This window comes from Podarcis erhardii, assembly GCF_964252035.2.
Source record: "Podarcis erhardii genome assembly, chromosome: 1".
Taxonomy (NCBI): Eukaryota; Metazoa; Chordata; class Lepidosauria; order Squamata; family Lacertidae; genus Podarcis; species Podarcis erhardii.
This window is the reverse complement of record NC_138497.1, coordinates 129,320,225-129,341,894: the sequence shown is the minus strand read 5'-3', so window position 1 is coordinate 129,341,894 and position 21,670 is coordinate 129,320,225. Positions and strand designations below refer to the sequence as shown.

Sequence of the window (21,670 nt, the reverse complement as noted above, 5' to 3'; positions counted from 1 at the left end):
GTGAATAAGGGCAGATTTTGTTTACAACACCATCAACGCCACCAGGCAGGTGCGCACTGGGTGGGGGGCAGGGGAACTGAGCCCACTGAGCCAGCCAAACCCGTGCTGCTGGAGCCAAGTGTGGCTTTGTTGCGACATCCGCCTATCCGCACAAGGGGGTGCCCGGCCAGCTAGACCGGTGACTGGGAGTGGACGCCAAGACTATATAACACCGGTCCTGAAAGATCTACATTGGCTCCTTGTACGTTTCCGAGCACAATTCAAAGAGTTGGTGCTGACCTTTAAAGCCCTAAATGGCCTTGGCCCAGTAGATCTGAAGGAGCATCTCCACCCCCATCGTTCAGCCCGGACACTGAGGTCCAGCACCGAGGGCCTTCTGGCGGTTCCCTCATTGTGAAAAGTGAGGTTACAAGGAACCAGGCAGAGGGCCTTCTCGGTAGTGGCGCCTGCCCTGTGGAACGCCCTCCCATCAGATGTCAAGGAAATAAACAACTATCTGACTTTGAGAAGATTAGAAGATATCTGAAGGCAGCCTTGTTTAGGGAAGTTTAGGGAAGATCTTTTATCGCCCTTCTTCTTCTTCTTCTTCTTCTTCTTCTTCTTCTTCTTCTTCTTCTTCTGTTGGGAGCCACCCAGAGTGGCTGGGGAAACTCAGCCAGATAGGTGGGGTATAAATAAATAATTATTGTTATTGTTATTGTTATTGTTATTGTTATTAACAGCGTGGCCCTTGGTGGGTGAATCTCCCCGACACCCACAGAGAAGTTTTGTTTTGTTCCTGTTTTTATTATATATTTTGTGTTTTTATCTTGTGTTTCTATGCTTTGTACTGCCCTGAGGTCTACAGATGAAAACTTTAATTGTTATTATTATTAATAATAATTTATTTCCCGCCATCTCCAATCCTGGATTCGAAATTCACAACATGTCCTTTTACTCTCCCACCAAAGAAAAGGCGGTTCCCTTTTTAATTTTCCAGCCGACTCTTACCATTCCATCTTTCCATCAGAGCTGACACCTGATTAAAGAAATGTTCCTTCTAACTCACAGGGGTTTTCCTATTGCCTTGGCAAGGGAGTGTTCGGGGGGGGGGAGGAAAACCACCCCACCCCAAAACTGAGCTTATCTAGGTGAGCCTAGCGAGGCGAGAAGACATGGCTCCGGGGAGATCTGTGCCCGATTAGAATTTAGGAGCCGACAGCTTCTAGTCGCCTGAGCGCAAGTCGCTAGACTGTCTCCTTCCTTGTTCTGCTCATCTCATGATTGCATAACACTTTCTCCTTGGGGTAAGAACCGGCAGTGACAAGAAAATGAGCAAATGAGGTTGCTGATAGATGAAGGAAGGAAGAGACATATTGAGAAGCGATGAAAGAAACATCTGGGGGCAGTGGCCAATGCAGGGAAAGGTGGATAATCTCATTTTCCCTACTCCAGAGCAGAATCCCCATAGGAAGCCATGCTTTTCCAAAGTGAGGCCTTTTGGGGGAAAGTCCTGAGGACCTTCTCCTTCAGCTCTGATCTTGTTGACAACATTTTACGGGCGGTGAATGAAAGGTGTCTTCCGCAAGGTTGCTAGGAGAGGTGCTGTAGATCGGAGGAAGAGGACAGGCTTTGTGCCTTGCATGTGGCAGTTTTCAAACTCAAGCCCTGGCACCTCCCATTAAAATGATCAGGGGGCGGCAAGTGATGGGGAAGACCATTCTTCTCTAGAGGACCAGACAACACTTGTGCTAGAGGGGGGCAGATCTGCACCGTGGATTTAAAGCACATTCAGTGCATCTTCAAAGCCACAAAAATTTCTGTAGTTTCTCCCTCACAGAGCTACAATTCCCACACCCACAATACCGTTCCAAGGATTCTTTGGTGGGAGAAATGTGCTCTGAATGTACGGATTGGGTCTGCTGTCTCCCTGCCCTGGAGTAAGGCAGCTTCCTCTGTTCCTAAGAAATAAACCAGTTTCCTAAATAATAATAATTTGGGGTGGATTTCAATTTCTTGCCACTAAAATTCTGGCTGCCGTTACCCCATACACAATGGTCTTTTCGATTTTCCTTTTTCAGTTGGCAATATACTTAAAAGAAATATTTCTGGTCTTTTTTTTAAATGTTATTTTAAATCATTTTTTTAAGTATTTTTTGGGAAAATACTAAAACACCTAATATAGTAGACTGACAAACATTAATGGTAGAATACTTGCAGCTAGCAAAGGTGAGGGGAAGAGTTAGAGGCCAAACAAAACAAAAAGTCCACAAGGAATGGAGGATATTTAAAGAATATTTGAAGAACAATGGTATAAAGGGTAATCTCCTGGCAGACCTAGACTGAGCCTTGTAGTATATAAAGATAATAGACAATTTATATAGAAATATGATAAAAAATAGAAGAAATAAGTAACTGTGTGGTAAAAGTGTATTTAGCAGATAACGTACAATGAGAATGTTTGGAAGTTTTTCTTTGAAACCTCAACTAGTTTTTATTCTTTATTTTTTTCCTTCTTCCTTTCTTTTTGCATAAATTGTAGTAAAATAATAATAATAATCCCCCCCCGCCCCTATGCTAGGAGAGCAAGACCTGTAATTTAGTTTTTCAGATAACATAACCTGATTCTGGAAATGCGAAACCAGCTTTCACAACATGCGATTAAGAAAATTTACCAAACATATCAACAAGACACTTTCTCCAATTCAGGCGTCCATCAGCCCTGTAAGCCATAAGAATACAAGACAATAATATAGATTTCATAGAATTTAGTGCAACTGCTATACAAGACAAGGAAGCAAGCACTGGTTTCATTGTCATAACTTTCCCTGTAAAGGACCATTTTGCAGCTTTAGTTTTGTGAAGACGCCGGGAATTTGTGGAACAGATCATTGGCTCCTACACAGAACTTCAACGCCTGAGTTTCCCTTGCTAGAGATCCATTTCCATTAAACAGGTTTGAGGCTGTTTCATTTGGGTTTAATTTGTAGTGTAGACAGACACACCCTGCCTTTGTTATGTAGGCTTCTTGAGAGTGCTAAACTCCCCATGCAGAGAAGCTATTTTCCGAAACAGAGACATACCTTAAGGGTTCAGCCTTTGCTGATTTAATTGAAGTCGGGTTTTTTTAATAAACCAAATAATTCATAATATCAAATTGCTTTGGGATTGTGGCCAACAAAGTAAGGTCTGAAGAACACGCCACATACATTTGAGGTTATGTCCTCATAATAAAACATCTCTGACCATTTTAATAATGTTTTGCAAAGTTGATTATTCCATATATGCTTTTCTTTGTCTGTCTCTGCATGTAAATTGCCACGTAATTATCTCCTGTTTGAACATACCAGCCTTTTATCTGCACATGGGGCATAACCCTCATTCTTCTGTGTAGCAAAGACTTGGACGGCTTCCTAGAATGATAAATACCGTCAAAGACGCACTCGTGGCTCGTTGAGACATAATTTCTATATACCTATTTCATCATGCCTGAAAATGTTCCATGCGCTTCAGCAGTTCTGTCCTATTTATTGACTTACATGCTTACTTGATCATGATATTAGAGCCGTTTGGATTTCTGCTAACATGGTGCTGCCTTTGAAGAGGGTTTAGAAACCTCAACTGGTTCAAAGAGCTGCAGCCAGATTGTTGACCAGGTTTGGTTAACCCTGGCTGCACTGGCTACGGAGTGCCATTCAAAGTGCTGTCTGTTATCAATAAAGCCCTATATGACTTTGTTGTTGTTGTTTAGTCGTTTCCGACTCTTCATGATCCCATGGACCAGAGCACGCCAGGCACTCCTGTCTTCCACTGCCTCCCGCAGTTTGGTCAAACTCATGCTGGTAGCTTCGAGAACAGTGTCCAACCATCTCGTCCTCTGTTGTCCCCTTCTCTTTGTGCCCTCAATCTTTCCCAACATCAGGGTCTTTTCCAGGGAGTCTTCTCTTCTCATGAGGTGGCCAAAATATTGGAGCCTCAGCTTCAGGATCTGTCCTTCCAGTGAGCACTCAGGGCTGATTTCCTTCAGAATGGAGAGGTTTGATCTTCTTGCAGTCCATGGGACTCTCAAGAGTCTCCTCCAGCACCATGATTCAAAAGCATCAATTATTCGGCGATCAGCCTTCTTTATAGTTCAGCTTTCACTTCCATACATCACTACTGGGAAAACCATAGCTCTGACTATACGGGCCTTTGTCAGCAAGGTGATGTCTCTGCTTTTTAAGATGCTGCCTAGGTTTTTCATTGCTTTTCTCCCAAGAAGCAGGCGTCTTTTAATTTCGTGGCTGCTGTCACCATCTGTAGTGATCATGGACGCCTTCATGGATCACTGCCTTGCCGTGGCGAAGGGGCTTAAATAACTCAGAGAAGCTATGAACTATGCAGAGCAGGACACCCAAGATGAACAGGTCATAGTGGAGAGTTTTGACCAAATGTGATCCACCTGGAGGAGGAACTGGCAAGCCACTCCAGTATCCCTGCTAAGAAAACTATATGACTTAGGTCCAAGCTATCTGTACCTGCCTGGGTTCGGAGATCTTTGAGGGAAGCACACTGTTTGCTTCTAGATCAGCCCCACTGTTCAAAAACATCACCATGATAGGCAGGGCCGGATTAAGGTTTGATGAAGCCCTAAGCTACTGAAGTTAATGGGGCCCTTTATATGTCCAGCTGTCCTTTGTCAACAACAAATTGTCCCTGTTTTTTCTGTCGAATATATGCAACATGGTAATTTATGGGCCTAATAGGTATCTAAAGCCATTTGCACATAACAAAATATGTATCTTAACAAAGTAATTGTTTTTTTACCTTACATTTTGGAAATATAAATCCAGTTGTTTTTTTCCTTTAATTTTTTTTGGGGCCCCCAAGAGAGTGGAGTCCTAAGCTATAGCTTGTTTAGCTTATACGTAAATCCGACACTGAGTTGCCATATCCTCTCCCCGGCAAGTTATGTAAAAGTAAAGGTAAAGGACCCCTGGACAGTTAAGTCCAGTCAAAGGCGACTATGGGGTGCAACACTCATCTCGCTTTCAGGCCGAGGGAGCCGGCGTTTGTCCACAGACAGCTTTCCAGGTCATGTGGCCAGCAGGACTAAACCGCTTCTGGCACAACGGAACACCGTGACGAAAGCCAAAGTGCATGGAAACGCCATTTACCTTCCTGCCGCAGTGGTACCTATTTATCTACTTGCACTGGTGTGCTTTCGAACTGCTATGTTGGCAGGAACTGGGACAGAGCAATGGGAGCTCACCCTGTCGTGGGGATTTGAACCGCCGTCCTTCTGATTGGCAAGCCCAGGAAGCTCAGTGGTTTAGACCAGGGGTGAGCAAACTTACCGCGCCTCAGGCCGGAGTCTCCAGTGCCGATTGCGTGGCAGGCCAGAGGGCGGGGGAGCGCATGCCCATATGCGGGCGCACACGCTATTTCCGGCGCACTTCCGGGTTGGAGGAGCACCAGAAATAGCTTGTGTGCATGTGCACGGGCCTCCCCCAACTTGGATATGCACCGGAAATAAAGCTTGCACATGCGAACAATGCTTGCGCATGTGCACAAGCTATTTCCGGTGCTCCTCCGACCCAGAAGTGGGCAGCTGTGCAGCACAACGCAGTAAGAGCGGGCGGCGGCAGCAGGCGGCAGGGGTCGCTGCAGGCTGGATAAACTTATCCGGCCCGCGGGCCTTACTTTGGGGACCCCTGGTTTAGACCACAACAGTATCTTCTCCCCAGCAAATTACATAATAAACAGTCAGAAAAGGCAATGCACGATGCCACCACAAAGGGTGTGCTGGTCCCGGGGGGGTGGTTACTGTGAGGCATGGTCAGGGACCTGGGTCGAGGGACTGTAGACTGTCCTCCAAGGGTGAAGCGGGGTCCAAAGCGAGGAGCCGGGCAAGGACGGGAACTCTGGAAGAACAGGTCTGGGTGCTGGTCGAAACAGGTCTTTAACGACGTTGCTCCCGCAACCTGGGACCGGGCTGACTGGCCTTTATCTCCTCTGAGGCCAGGGGTGGTCCCGGCCCCCAGGAGACCCGCCTCTCCTGGCCTTAAGGCGAGCACTCCTCCTGGGAGAAACCAGTTCCCTCCGCCTCTCTGCCCTGAGCCTCTGCAGCTCAGGAGAGGCTGGAGGGTTACTGGACCCAGAGGCAGCCTCACCTTCCCCTGACAGGGCTGGGAGAGGAGCACCTGCAGGCAATGGGTCCTCCATCACCTCCGGAGCCAGAGCGGATTCACCTGGTGCCTGCTCACAGGTGCAGGTGCTTCAGATACAAGGCTCTGCCCCAGCTCAGCCGGCCCTGGAGGCGGGGACTCCTGTGCAGGCTGGGATCCCTCCGGTTCAGCCTCTGAATCAGATTCCCAGGCTATCACAAAGGGATACGATACTAAGATGCCTGCACCAGTGCTGAGTGCGGTACGTTGCGGGAATGTTTCTGTGTATCGCTGGCAGCGGGAGTTTGCAAAAATGGTCTCCCTCATGCCGAGATGAAAAAGCATTGCTCAGAGGGAACCCCGAGCACAGCAACAGAGACATGTCAAAAGTATACAAGCAAGCGCTTTAACATCTGTAGATAAGAAAAGTATAGATTTGTTTCTCCCTTGGCAGATTACAAGCCTGTTTCTGATGGTGGGGAGCTAAATTCAGACGCCAGATAGGCTCCTTCTAACCCCCAGGTCCAGAAAAACGTCCCAATTGCATCCGAAGAACAAATGCAGACGTGTGACCAGTTCACCACACATACTTTCTATCGCATGTTTTATAAGAATTTTAAGGTCTCAAATATGGAAGAAATACTCATAAACGCACACATATCTAAATATATGAACCATGTGTCTGAAATAGTATGGGAGAGCAATCCTGAAGCCGTTTCGACTCTCCCAGTGACCTCAAATATTCCTCTGCAGTAAGGGAGGCAAATGGGGAAAGCCTTCGCATTGACTTTTTGCTTGCAACTCCTGTCTTAAGGGTGTATTTGTGTATGAATAGGGTGAGCCCATGACCTGGATTCAGATCATCACAAAAGAATGGCCAGGCTGCACAGGTAAAGCAATCAGTGACCATTATCAGGTATCCGGGCAGACAGGATTTCTGCTGTAGACCGCCTCCTGTTATGTATATATGATGTTTTGGGGTTGTGGTCGTGGGCTACAAGTTGGGCAATTTCAAGAGTCTATATAAGGGCTTGCGCACCATTTTTCTGGGTTCTCTCCTCCCTCCGGTGTGTGGTGAGTGGGGACCCTGTAGCAACAGTTCCTTGAATAAAGCTCAGGCTTACTAGCTGCTTTTCTTCTCAATATACTCTGGTTGGCCTCTGTTATTTTCTCTTACCGATAGGGAACCCACTTAAGGGCTCTGTTCGGGCTCCGGAATACCCCATAAGGGAAAGGGAGCAGTTTTGCTTATAACATACGTTTGCCCACACATCACATTATTGCGATGATTGTATTGGGAAGGAAGATACAGGTGACCAAGCAGAGAGACAGGATACAGTGGTACCTCGGGTTACATACGCTTCAGGTTACATAAGCTTCAGGTTACAGACTCTGCTAACCCAGAAATAATACCGTGGGTTAAGAACTTTGCTTCAGGATGAGAACAGAAATCGCGCGGCGGCGGTGCAGCGGCAGCAGGAGCCCCCATTAGCTAAAGTGGTACCTCAGGTTGAGAACAATTTCAGGTTAAAAAGGGACCTCCAGAACGAATTAAGTTCTTAACCTGAGGTACCACTGTATTTTGCCCATTTCAAAATCAACAAAGTGGGGAACCTGAAATGCGGCCCTTGCTACCTTCCTACTTGGCCCTCATAACTCTTCCCAGGCTCTGAATTTCACCTCTCACTGACCCTGCTATGGCCCCTCTTTTTGTGATTTAGCCTGGCTGGAATGTGTCCTCAAACTCTGAATATACCTCTTTGCTTGTATGGATGAATGATAGAGAGCTGTATGTTTGTTTGTGTGTGTGTGTGTGTGTGAAACTGTAGTTTGAATTGTAGCCATTATTTCCTAGTCAAAAAAAGAAAGAATATCTCCATGAATAAAATTACAAGTAATTCACAATGGCAAATCATACTTTGCCGATTCATAGCTCTGCCAAATCTCTGTATGAAACCAACCTTCCCATGCAGTTCTTCAGCCGCAGGCAGGGTCTCCGGTGAACTTATGGAAACAGCTGCCCTCGTTTTAAGGAATAATTTGCCATCCCCTGCAATGAAAAGCAGAAGTATCCCAATGATTACGCTTGGTGAATTCATAAAAACACAGGCAACCACAGAGTTCAGGGACAAAGCGACTTTTCCCTGGCTTCGTGAATGAACCAGATTTACAAATTTGTTTTAGTAGTAAGGTTAAAGCTTACTGGGAAATGATATATAATGAAATGAAAAGGATGTTTAAGATAACATTTTTGAAAACAAACAAACCCAGAAGCTTTTCTTTTGGGAATTATAGGGACAGAACTACCTAAAATGTATAGAAACTTATTCATGTATGCTACTACAGCAGCAAGAATGTTACTTGCCCCTAAACGGAAAGAAGCAGAAGTCCCAGCAAAGGAAGAATGGATACAAAAATTTATAGAATATGCAGAAATGGTGAAACGTACCGGAAAAATAAGAAATCAAGATAACAAACTTTTTTTTATAAAAGAATGGAAATGGTTTATTGAATATTTACAGATAAATTGTAAACAGATAAAAACATTGGCAGGGTCATTGTAATAACCTGCAGTTTTATAAGAGTATATATTTAAAGAAGATGAATAAATGAGTAAATCAAGTTAATTTGGATATGGAAAATATATTAAAAACAAATTTAAGGAACTGCAGAAAGGTGGGGGAAGGAAGTCAAGTGTTGAAATGTCAAAATGATTGTAAAATTGGTGAAATGTATAAACTTGAAAAGAATGAATGGTTGTAAACTATGAGGAAAGTTTGTTTTAGCAGCGATTCCTGCAAAGTGGTTTCACAGGGATGGGGAAAGGCCTTTCATTCGTAGCATTCTATTTGCGAACTGTGAGGAAGAGCCCTGATGGGTCAAACCATGGGCAGATCTAGTCCAAAGTTTAAGAAGTTCATTTTGAAAAGGAATTACCGTAATCCCTCATTCATCTATCAACGACTACCAGTCACAATGGCTTTGTTTTCTACCTGCAAATGTCGGAGGCAATATTCCTCACAGAGGCACCGACTTGCACCCAACATGGAGGGGCCCCGGCGTGCGTCGTGTGTGTGTGTGACATCATGCGCGTGATGTGAGCACCACATTGCATCATTGGGAGAACACCATGCGTGGAGCTCAACCCAGAACGACCTCAAGGGCTGGGGGCTCCTCCTCTCTCGCCTGGCTCCACGCTCGGCCTCCTGTATCCCCTCAACATTGAGGGGTCCGGCCCCCTCCCAACAGATGGGGGGGTTGACGACACCTCAGCCCCATAGAACCATAGCTGTCAACCATCCCTTATTTGGCGGGAAACTCCCTTATCTCAGCACTGTTTCCCGCTGCTGTCCCTTATTGATGATGTCCCTTAAATTTCTTTTTTTTAAAAAAATAATATTTATTAAATTTTCCAATAAGAACATACAAATACAAACAACAACAATAAGAACAAACACAAACAAAGGACAACAAGTATAATTTCAAACCTTATTTTCTCAACCTAATTTCCCCGACTTCCTCATACCTCTCCGTTTTGTATTCTAATTTCATTATCCAATCAGCAAATCCATTCCCTTATTTCCCAAAAGTTTTTTACTAATTCAATTCCTTTTCTTACTCAACATCTCTGAAAACCACATTATTTTTAAACCCATGTCAATCTAACATTCATTAATCTTATAGTATTTATTAAGATAGTCCTTAAATTTCTTCCAATCTTCTTCCACTGTCTCTTTCTCCTGGTCTCGGATTCTGCCCGTCATCTCTGCGAGTCCCAGATGATGTCCCTTAAATTTCCCAGGAAATTAAAAAAAAATGATGTCCCTTAAATTTCCTGGGTTTCATGCTCGCCCAGCTCAGGAGGGAAGCAGCGGTTCGGGATCCTCTGCCATGAGAGAGTGCGCGCCTCAGGGGCGCCTCGTGAGGAGACAGGCAGTGGCGGGCAGGCAGGCAGCCCCTCTCTTGCGAGACTTCCGCCGCGCTGCCAGGGGAAGCTGGAGGCGGCAGCGGCGGCAGCAGTAGTGGCTGAGGAAGCGGCTTGAGGGAGGAGGAAGAGGAGGGGATGGGGAGGGATGCAGAAGGGCGGCACTTCAGCGGCGGCGGCTGCGCTACAACCGCCTCATGCCAGGCTCGCGGGCGGCGTGGGCGAGAGTCTCTCTCCCTCCCCCCTCTCTCGGGCGGGGAAGGGCCGATGGAACTCCTCGCGCCAGGACGACAGCAGCCCCGACGTGCTGCTTAGCATCCCCTCCAACCAGTGCAGCATCTTAATGTAGTGATTTCCCCCTCTGCATCCCTTTCATAACTCTATTTTTATAAATCATTTGTCCATCCATAGTTCACAATTTTACTACAAGTTTTCTGTCAATCAATAGCTTTTCAACTAAATTATAAACTTTCCCCATTCTTTATTAAAGAGGTCCTCTTCCTGGTTCCTAATTCTGCCTGTAAGCTTTGCCATCTAGACGTCGTTCATCAGTTTTGTCTGCCCCTCTTCTTTGGTGGGAGTTGTAGACCCTTAGGATCATCTAGTCCAGCCCCCTACAAAACACAGTCAGTGGCAGCCAAAGCAGCATGGCTCCATGAGTGGCGGATTTCTGTATAAGCTAAGCCAAAATCCCTTATTTTGGCTGCTGATCCCTTATTTTCAAGGCTGCTGGTCCCTTATTTTCAAATCTGTAAGTTGACAGCTATGCAGAAGTTCTTTCGCAATTAAATAAGAAAATAATCTTAATTATAATTTTTAAATACCCCAAAACAATCCAGATAACCCAAGCAACTGAGCCGCGCAAAGTGCTGCAAGGGGAAGAAAAATTTCCTCAGATGCACTAATCGGTGTGGCCTAAGGACAAATGTATTTTTAACACCCTATAGAAAGGGCAATCAGGGACCATAATATGTGGGCCTCCTCACAAACCAGTTAAGCTACATCCGTATCAGTCAAGGTGTCCTGTTAATGCTCCTGGCCTTCTTGACACAATGCTAAAACGAAATTGCAAGCACTTTTGTTGCCCTAAGGGCTTAGTGGTGTGGCACATATTTGCACATAGGTCAGAAGGTCCAACACTTCAGTTCTCGGCATCTCCCATTAAAGGGATCCCTGATAACAGGAAGGCCAAGAGACCTTGACTCGCCATCAGTCTTCAGGGCAGGCAATATTGCAAGGGGTCCCTTTTGCCTATGGTGGTTGTAGTAGCAGGAGGCTAGACTCCATCCTATGCTCATTTGCTGCTGCACAGCAAAGCATTCCATTTCTCAAAATGATTTATAAATTAATAAATTAATAATAATTTATTATTTATACCCCGCCCATCTGGCTGGGCTTCCCCAGCCACTCTGGGCGGCTTCCAACAAAATATTAAAATACCGTAATACATCAAACATTAAAAGCTTCCCTAAACAGGGCTGCCTTCAGATGTCTTCTAAAAGTCTGGTAGTTGTTGGTCTCTTAGACATCTGGTGGGAGGGCGTTTCACAGGGCGGGTGCCACTACTGAGAAGGCCCTCAGCCTGGTTCCCTGTAACTTGGCTTCTCGCAGTGAGGGAACTGCCAGAAGGCTCTTGGCGCTGGAACTCAGTGTCCGGGTAGAAGATGGGGGTGGAGATGCTCCTTCATGTATACTGGACCGAGGCCGTTTAGGGCTTTAAAGATCAGCACCAACACTTTGAATCGTGCTTGGAAATGTACTGGGAGCCAATGTAGGTCTTTCAAGACCAGTGTTATGTGATCTCGGCGGCCGCTCCCAGTCACCAGTCTAGCTGCCGCATTCTGGATTAGTTGCAGTTTCCGGGTCACCTTTAAAGGTAGCCCCACGTAGAGCGCATTGCAGTAGTCCAAGCGGGAGATAACCAGAGCATGCACCACTCTGGCGAGACAGTCTGTTGGCAGGTAGGGTCTCAGCCTGCGTACCAGATGGAGCTGGTAAATAGCTGCCCTGGACACAGAATTGACCTGTGCCTCCATGGACAGCCGCGAGTCCAAAATGACTCCCAGGCTGCGCACCTGGTCCTTCAGGGGCACAGTTACCCCATTCAGGACCAGGGAATCCCCCACACCCGCCCGCCTCCTGTCCCCCCAAAACAGTACTTCTGTCTTGTCAGGATTCAACCTCAATCTGTTAGCCGCCACCCATCCTCCAACCAGCTGTGACTTCCCCCAATACAGAATGGGGAATAGCCTATGGTTACCAGATTTTTTTCAATGAATCCGGGGACACTTTTTGAAGCTGAGTAGCAACAGGGAGTCAGTAGTGGGGATGGTGAGGCAAAAGACCCTGGGCCCAAGCACACATGCATATTGTATAAAGGTGCAAAGCCCTTCTTTCGCACCTTGTGAAACATAAATGCACAATTTTTAAAAAACTGGGCAACGGTGCGCCGCCTGCCCGCAACTCCCAAGCCTCCCCCAATCTCCTTCCCCCTTCCCCCTTTGTTTTGACAGATTGGGGGAAGCTTGGGAGTCACGGGTGGGCGGCCGTTGCCCAGGAGAGGCACAAGGTGCACAGTTTCTCTGCCAGGCAAGATGCCAGGCAAGATGCAAAGCCCTTCTTTCGCACCTTGTGAAACATAAATGCGTGGAGTTTTTAAAAAACTGGGCAACAGCGCTCGCTCGCAACTCCTAAGCCTACCCCGATCAGTCAAAACAAAGGGGGAAGAAGGCAGGAGATCGGTACCGCGGGCAGCGAGCAACTCTTGGAGCCAGCCAGAGCCATCTGCACTACCAGGCTGGCTTCGGGCTGCTGAGGCTGCCGCTGCCACGTTTTCCGGGACAGATTTGTAAATCCGGGGACATTCCGGGGCGGAATTTGTCCAGGGACAGATTTGCAAATCTGGGGACATTCCGGGGCGGAATTTGTCCAGGGACAGATTTGCAAATCCAGGGATTGTCCCTGGGAACCGGGGACATCTGGTAACCCTAGAACAGCCTCAAGGCTCTCTCTCTATAATATAATATTATATATGCACATGGTTGCTAAAAGGCCCGATAGGGTATCTGAAATCTCATTATGACTCATGTGGGATACAAATCCTCTGCAAAGTCCAGCTATTTTCTTCCAAGTTAGTAAACAACTGGAAAAAACCAAAGCGTTTAAATACAGATGCTGTCTCCTTTTATCACTCACAGGATTATAGTGTTTGGCTTGTTCCTGTTTATCTGAATGGGAATATTTGCAACCCCAGAAGTGCGGATAAAGATAACCATGATTAAAGAGAAAGAAGCAGAGAAAGAAAGATTTTGTGTAAATATGTTATTGCTGGATTTGGGAGAACTAACATCATGCTGCGGAGACTTAATTAAATGTTAATTGTTTGCCAAGAGTTCAAGGGCAAATGCTTTGGAGCATGAAAAATTAGAAGACATGAATACTGAGGCTGGAAGTATATTCGGGTTGAAAAATGGAGACAAGGGGAAAAGCATAAAGAATTTAATTTTTTTACTGTGACCCTGCTGCAGAGTTACTCCTCTAAAGAGATCCTGGTAACAGGAAGCCAGAAGTCTGTATACAATTTTAGGATGGCCAAATGGAAAATAGAGCTGGGCTCCTGCATCTTTAGTTCAGAAGCAGGGATTTCAATAGGAGCAGGGGCTGGGTCTTCTTTTGGATCCAGTCACGCAACTTGAATGCTGTCTGCCATTTTGAATGCCACGGAACTGGCTGGGGGCTGCGAAGGAAAAGGCCCACGCTTCCTCATCTGTGTAGCTTGAATTGTGCCCACTAAAAGGGTGGTGGCACAGCTACCTCTGCTATAAGAGGACTCTTGCTATAAGAGTGTGCAACATTGGTGTTAGATGTGTAGGATTTGCCTTGCCGCTGTGCCCCGGCCCTGTGGTATCTTTGCTTGGCTTCTTCTGTGCAGGGCTGATGGGGCTGTGATGTCAGCATGCAATCCCATGGTCAATAAGTGGAGAGGTGACATCCCCGTGGTTGCTGTGGAACCATCTGTGCTTGTTAACATGCAATTTCTAGACTGTTTTGCTGTCTTATTTTGCTGCTACTGCTGCTGCTGTGTATAATGCATAGGATCTAATTCATTGCACAGGTATTTCAGAAGTGTGGTGACTCATATTGGCTGGCTAAAACACAGTACAAGTACAAGACCAGATTATAAATGAGCTACCATCTCCTTTAGATACTTGCTACAGAGTAGAGAAATACACTGCTTCTATTGCGCAAGTTCCAATAACAACTATATCTATCATCTATCTATCTATCTATCTATCTATCTATCTATCTATCTATCATCTATCTATCTATCTATCTATCTATCTATCTATCATCTATCTATCTATCTATCTATCTATCTATCTATCTATCTATCTATCATCTATCTATCATCTATCTATCTATATCTATCTATCTATCTCTATCTATCTCTATCTATCTCTATCTATCTATCATCTATCTATCATCTATCTATCTATCTATCTATCTATCTATCTATCTCTATCTATCTATCTATCTATCTATCTATCTATCTATCTATCTATCTATCATCTATCTATCTATCTATCATCTATCATCTATCATCTATCTATCTCTATCTATCATCTAACTATATCTATCTATCTATCTATATCTATCTATCTATCTATCTATCTATCTATCTATCTATCTATCTATCTATCTATCATCTATATCTATCTATCTATCTATCTATCTATCTATCTATCTATCTATCTATCTAATCTATCTATCATCTATCTCTCTCTCTCTCTCTCTCTATCTCTCTATCTATCTATCTATCTATCTATCTATCTATCTATCTATCTATATCATCTATTTATCTATCATCTATCATCTATATCATCTACCTACCTACACACACACACACACACACACACACACACACACACACAAATAAATGCACAAATACACACAAATATTAACTGCTGTGTCTGAGCATAATAAAAACAGTATTGTCTGAAGAAGAAAAACTGTTCTGGCTAAACAAGTCGTTCAGGATATTATGTGACATTTGGGTTATACGTGCAGAGTTAGATGTGCAATCTGTTCCTTTTGGACAAGAGACTTAACCACAGTAGATTTTTACATCCACCTTACCTTCTTTGTCTGGAATGAATCCAGAATGCCTGGGATCGTCAGTAGTTTGGACGGATCCTAAGGGTGATGGATACGGGATTTCTGTATCAGAGGGGAGATGGTGGAGTGAGGTGCCATTCTGATGTTCTTGAGAACAAAGAAGGGGGAGGGGGAAACAAGCACATGCTATTAAAAGTTAAATGCTAGAAAACAAATTTGCCTTCTTTTGTATGTCTAGAGCACAACCATAGATTTAGCCAACTTAACTCCAGAAATATACAGTGTTACCTTGGGTTACAGACGCTTCAGGTTACAGACTCGGCTAACCCAGAAATAGTACCTTGGGTTAAGAACTTTGTTTCAGGATGAGAACAGAAATTGCGCGGTGGTGGTGTGGCAGCAGCGGGAGGCCCCATTAGCATAGCTGTCAACCTTCCCTTTTTTGCGGGAAATTCCCTTATTCCAGCGACGTTTCCTGCGGCTTCCCGCTGCTATCCCGGATTGTTAGATATCCCGTAGACTGTCCCCAGGACAGGTAAGGCTGCTGATCCCTTATTTTCAAATCTGAAAGTTGACAGCTATGCCCATTAGCTAAAGTGGTACGTCAAGTTAAGAACAGTTTCAGGTTAAGAACGGACCTCCGGAACGAATTAAGTTCTTAACCCGAGGTACCACTGTATCTCTATCTTCCAGTGCTGTTTCCTTCACTTTCCCTTAGAGTTTATGTTGAGAGCTATTGGCATTCTGCAGATCTGTGGGTTTGATGAACCAGGCAAGAAGCCACCACCTGGAGTGAAACTCAGCATTTTAAGAATTTCTGCATGGTTTGGTGTTTTGTTTTGTTTGCTTTAAAGACAAGTTTCTAGCTCTTGTGACTGTGGAGAAACTTGCTTCATATGGTAGCTATAAACTGTAGACCGTAAACTGATGTAACCTTCCACCATTTTGTGTGGTATTTTGTCCATCTGGCTTAGCAGAAGAAGAAGACGAAGAGTTTGGATTTGATATCCCGCTTTATCACTACCCGAAGGAGTCTCAAAGCGGCTAACATTCTCCTTTCCCTTCCTCCCCGACAACAAACACTCTGTGAGGTGAGTGAGGCTGAGAGACTTCAGAGAAGCGTGACTAGCCCAAGGTCACCCAGCAGCTGCATGTGGAGGAGCGGGGAATCGAACCCGGTTCACCAGATTACGAGTCCACCGCTCTTAACCACTACACCACACTGGCTCTACACTGTGTACACTGTGTAGACAGTGTACACAGTCGTCTACACTGGGGGAAGCAAACCAGGTGACCTCCAAGTGCTGTCGAACTACAGCGTCCATCAGCCCAGCAAGCCTGGCCAATGACCAGGGATTGTGGGAGCTGTAGTCCATCGGTTACCCAGAGGACAGCGCTTTGGCAATGCTTGGGCTACAGCCTGGACTCTCAGCAGCTTGAGATGGTAGTCTTTTACAGCTGGAAGTGAAGATGCCATCGCTTGAACCTGAGATCTTATGCATGCAAAAAATATTGCCCTCCCCCAGAATGGAATACATTGGGCGCCACCACAGACCTCTTTGATATTGGCTGTTCTTTTCAGAATGCTCTTCTTTCTTTCTCATTTTCCTTCCGTTGAACAGAAACTCTCCATTATTTATTGGAGGTAGGTGGAAACTACCTTGGGAAGCCTCTGGGATCTCACTATTGATCATCATCCTCTCCTGCTGCTGATTTTTATGTTCTGGCTTTAAAATGAGATCATTTGGCAAAGGAGCTAGATGCTCCTCACAGACATCGACCTCAGGTTTGGGTTCATTACAACTAGTTCCTGAAAGGTAAGAGAGAGAGAGAGAGAGAGAGAGAGAATAAATGGACTTTATTAACTAACATACAGGTTTTCACAGCATCTTAAAAAGCAGAGACATCACCTTACCAACAAAGGTCCGTATAGTTAAAGCTATGGTTTTCCCAGTAGTGATGTATGGAAGTGAGAGCTGGACCATAAAGAAGGCTGATCGCCGAAGAATTGATGCTTTTGAATTATGGTGCTGGAGGAGACTCTTGAGAGTCCCATGGACTGTAAGAAGAACAAACCGACCCATTCTGAAGGAAATCAGCCCTGAGTGCTCACTGGAAGGACAGATCTTGAAGCTGAGGCTCCAATACTTTGGCCCCCTCATGAGAAGAGAAGACTCCCTGGAAAAGACCCTGATGCTGGGAAAGATGGAGGGCACAAGGAGAAGGGGACGACATAGGACGAGATGGTTGGAGAGTGTTCTCGAAGCTACCAGCATGAGTTTGACCAAACTGCGGGAGGCAGTGGAAGACAGGAGTGCCTGGCGTGCTCTGGTCCATGGGGTCACGAAGAGTCGGACACAACTAAACGACTAAACAACAACAACAACAGGTTTTCACCCATCCTCTCACAGACCCTCAAAGTGTCCCTGTTTTCCAGGGGCCATCCCGGATTTACAGAAGCCATCTCGGTTTCTGATTTGATCCTGGAATGTCCCGCTTTTTCGCAGGACATTCCTATTTCAGTGGAGAAACGTTGGAGGGTATGGAGTTATGCAAGCCCCAAGTCAATGAGATAAGTGACTATATAACCTTCAGAAGACATCTGAAGGCAGCCCTGTACAGGGAAGTTTTTTAAAAAATGTTTAATGTTTTATTATGTTTTTATATATGATGGGAGCTGCCCAGAATGGCTGGGGCAACCCAGTCAGATGGGTGGGGTATAAATAATAAAATTGTTGTTGTTGTCGTTATTGAATAAGAAATGTTGGAGAGTATGTGCTATTATTGCAACATCCCAGTTGCTTTTATGCACTGTGAGCCTGGGCTCAAAACTTAAAATGCAAAAGCTAAAAGTGACACCCCACCCCCCACAAAGGATATTTACCTATTGCCTTATCTACCTGGCACCAGAGCAAAGCACTTTTATATTATAATGCAAATAGGGGAAAGAAACAATTTAAAAAGGTAAAGGGACCCCTGACCATTAGGTCCAATCGTGACTGACTCTGGCGTTGCGGCGCTCATCTCGCTTTATTGGCTGAGGGAGCCGGAGTACAGCTTCCGGGTCATGTGGCCAGCATGACTAAGCCGCTTCTGGCAAACCAGAGCAGCGCACGGAAACGCCGTTTACCTTCCCGCCGGAGCAGTACCTATTTATCTACTGGCACTTTGACGTGCTTTTGAACTGCTAGGTGGGCAGGAGCAGGGACCGAGCAATGGGAGTTCACCCCGTTGCGGGGATTCGAACCGCAGACCTTCTGATTGGCAAGTCCAAGGCTCTGTGGTTTAACCCACAGCGGCACCTGCGTCCTACACATCGCTGTGGTTTTGCTCTTAGCTGCCGTTTTTTTCTCGTATTATTGGGACAGTACCTAAGCTAGCCTGCAAGGTGGTCCAAAACGGGGATATTGAACACATACTCCCATCTGCCCCAGGCAAGCATAGCCCATAGTTGGGGACTATAGCTTGTAATCCAACACTAAAAAAAAGGTAAAGGACCTCTGGACGGTTAAGTCCAGTCAAAGGCAACTATGGGGTTGTGGCGTTCATCTTGCTTTCAGGCTGAGGGAACTGGTGTTTTTCTACATACAGATTTTATTTTATTGCTTTATTGAACTTAAAAACAACAACACATAACACAAAATCAAAATTGTCGATAACGAATAATAATAATAATAATAATAATAATAATAATAATAATAATAATTTATACCCCACCCATCTGACTGGGTTTCCCCAGCCACTTTGGGCGGCTTCCAACCGAATATTAAAAACAATACAGCATCAAACATGAAAAACTTCCCTAAACAGGGCCACCTTCAGTTGTCTTTTAAAAATAAAATAGTTGCTTATTTCCTTGACATCTGATGGGAGGGCGTTTCACAGGGCAGGCGCCACTACCGAGAAGGCCCTCTGCCTGTTTCCCTGTAACCTCACTTCTTGCAGCGAGGGAACCGCCAGAAGGCCCTCGGTGCTGGACCTCGAAGAGTTATCGATATTTATTACACATTATCACAGTCTTCTTCGAAACAAAATAAAAAAATTCCTTCCAGTAGCACCTTAAAGACCAACTAAGTTAGTTCTAGGTATGAGCTTTCGTGTGCATGCACACTTCTTCAGATACACTGAAACAGAAGTCACCAGACCCTTCTAAATAGTGGGAAGGTGGGGAGGGGTATTACTCAGAAGGGTGATGGGAATGGGTGTAGTCTTCTTCGAGTTCTGTTGACTTCCCGCCCACTCCATCTAGCTTTAAATGTATATTTATCTAGCGCACTATTTATATTTATTTCCAATAATCGCAGACAGCTTTCTGGGTCATGTGGCCAGCATGACTAAACCACTTTCGGCGCAATGGAACACAGTGACGGAAGCCAGAGCGCACAGAAACATCATTTACTTTCCCACTGCAATGGTACCTATTTATCTACTTGCACTGGTGTGCTTTCGAACTGCTAGATTGGCAGGAGCTGGGACTGAGTAACGGGAGCTCACCCCATCGCAGGGATTCAAACCGCCGACCTTCCGATCAGCAAGCCCAAGAGGCTCAGTGGTTTAGACTACAGCGCCACCCGCAACACTATCTGGAGGGCAATGACTTGGCCTACAAGATGTACTCTGTAGCAGGGATGGGCAGAAGGTAGACCGGCTTCTTCTGGTAGAGATGTGGCTGATTTGCAATAGACAGGCAAGGGTTTTGACAAGTAAGTTGTGGGTTCAAGCCCCATGTTGGGCAAAAGATTCCTGAACTGCAGGGCATTGGACTAGTAGATCGCCCTCGTGGTCCCTTTCAGCTCTATAAGTCTATGATCCTGTTGAGGCCTACTGTTGTTTTACCTCAAGTAAAGCACTATGTGCGCTTTGATTCTGGCATGGGGAGAACTTTTTGAAGTTAGCACAGAGACTGCCTTTGATGCAGGTACAGAATTTGAATGTAGCTGGGAACAAGCGCTGGCGTGTTGTAAACAAAAAATTGCCCTTTTCCCTTATGGGGTATCCAAGAGCCCATATAGAGTCCTTACATAGGTTCCCTATTGGTAGGAGAAAATAACAGAGGCCAACCAGAGAATATTGAGAAGCAAAGCAGCTAGTAAGCTTGATCTTTATTGATCTGTTGCAACAGGGTGCTCCCCTCACACGCAGGAAAGGAGGAGGACCCAGAAAAATGGTGTGCAAGGCCTTATAAAGACTTTTGAAATTGCCACCCTGTAGATCAAGACCACCCCCAGAAACATCATGCATACATCACAAAAAAGGCGGTCCAAAATAGAAATTTTAATATTGTTTTTCTCCTGTTTTTGTTTATCTCCTGTCTGGCAGGTTACTTGATTGGATTTCCTGGGTAGCCTGGCCAGTCTTTTGTAATGATAAATACCGTACTTAGTTCCTGGGCCATGTCACAGGCTCACATCTTATTCAAACACAGACATACCCTTAATACAGGATTTGTGAAGGAAAAGACAATGGGGAGGCTTTTCCAGTTTGACCTTACAGAGAAAACATTTGCTCTGTTATGAATCAAAATGGTTGGCCTTCCTGTGCTGATCTATGTATGTGCGGTTATGAACATTACCATATATCTATGGCCATAAAACTCCTATTACAGCAGAAACAGTTATTCTGAGGCGATAACATGAGCGATGCTATAACTGGTACAGTGGTGCCCCGCAAGACGAATGCCTCGCAAGACGAAAAACCCGCTAGATGAAAGGGTTTTCCGTTTTGGAGGCGCTTCGCAAAACGAATTTCCCTATGGGCTTGCTTCGCAAGACGAAAATGTCTTGCGAGTTTTTTCGACTTTTTTCCCCTTCCCCCCCTTTTTCTATGCCGCTAAGCCGCTTATCTGCTTATCCGCTAAGCTGATAAGCCGCTACAAGCTGCTAAAAACCGCTAAGCCGCTAATAGCGCTAATCCGCTAAGCCGTCAATGGGCTCGCTTCGCAAGACGAAAAAACTGCTAGACGAAGAGAATCGCGGAACGGATTCTTTTCGTCTTGCGAGGCACCACTGTATTGCCCAGAATGGGGGGACGTTCCCCTTTACTGAATGTGCATCTGCCATTTATCTAGGGTGGGAGTGGTTTTACCTCTCAGGTTTTTTGCCTCGGGCTCCCTTTCCAGCTGAACAAGCAATGGGAAGGCCACAGGTTCTTTGGGAAGCTTTCCAGATTTAAGTTTTTCCCTATAAGCTCTGGGCAAGTCTTCGGATATCTGAGGTAACCTGCAAATCTCTGGCACCTGGAGAAAAACAAAACACTTCAAAATGTTTTAATGTTAGGGGTTTTTTTTTTTTTGGGGGGGGGGTGTTTTTGACAGCACTCATTTTGACGCCACCCATATCCAATCACCCCAAATGGCATTTCTGAAAATTGTTACCCAACAATTAGGGAAGGGCTCCACAGGTGGGCAGAGTTTCTGGTTTTGGAACTATTACGTTTTCCTGCATGCATTCAATTGTAAGCATTCTGAAGAATCGGGAGAATCCATGTTTGTACTTGTAGTTTAAAC

General features: G+C 45.3%; 1 protein-coding gene across 1 annotated transcript in view; it reads right to left on the bottom strand.

Annotated features, from left to right (window-relative positions):
• LOC309351778 (uncharacterized protein KIAA2012-like) overlaps nucleotides 1-21,670 on the bottom strand; it is a gene marked incomplete at its 3' end in the record, with an annotated part of 72,735 nt that overhangs the window by 21,227 nt on the left and 29,838 nt on the right. Inside the window, exons 8-11 of the mRNA XM_081879706.1 lie at nucleotides 21,250-21,400; nucleotides 16,721-16,975; nucleotides 15,187-15,312; nucleotides 8,087-8,175 (exon numbers count right to left, since the gene is read on the bottom strand). Coding sequence (XP_081735832.1) covers nucleotides 8,087-8,175; nucleotides 15,187-15,312; nucleotides 16,721-16,975; nucleotides 21,250-21,400 — 621 coding nt within the window. The remainder of the gene's footprint in view (nucleotides 1-8,086; nucleotides 8,176-15,186; nucleotides 15,313-16,720; nucleotides 16,976-21,249; nucleotides 21,401-21,670) is intronic.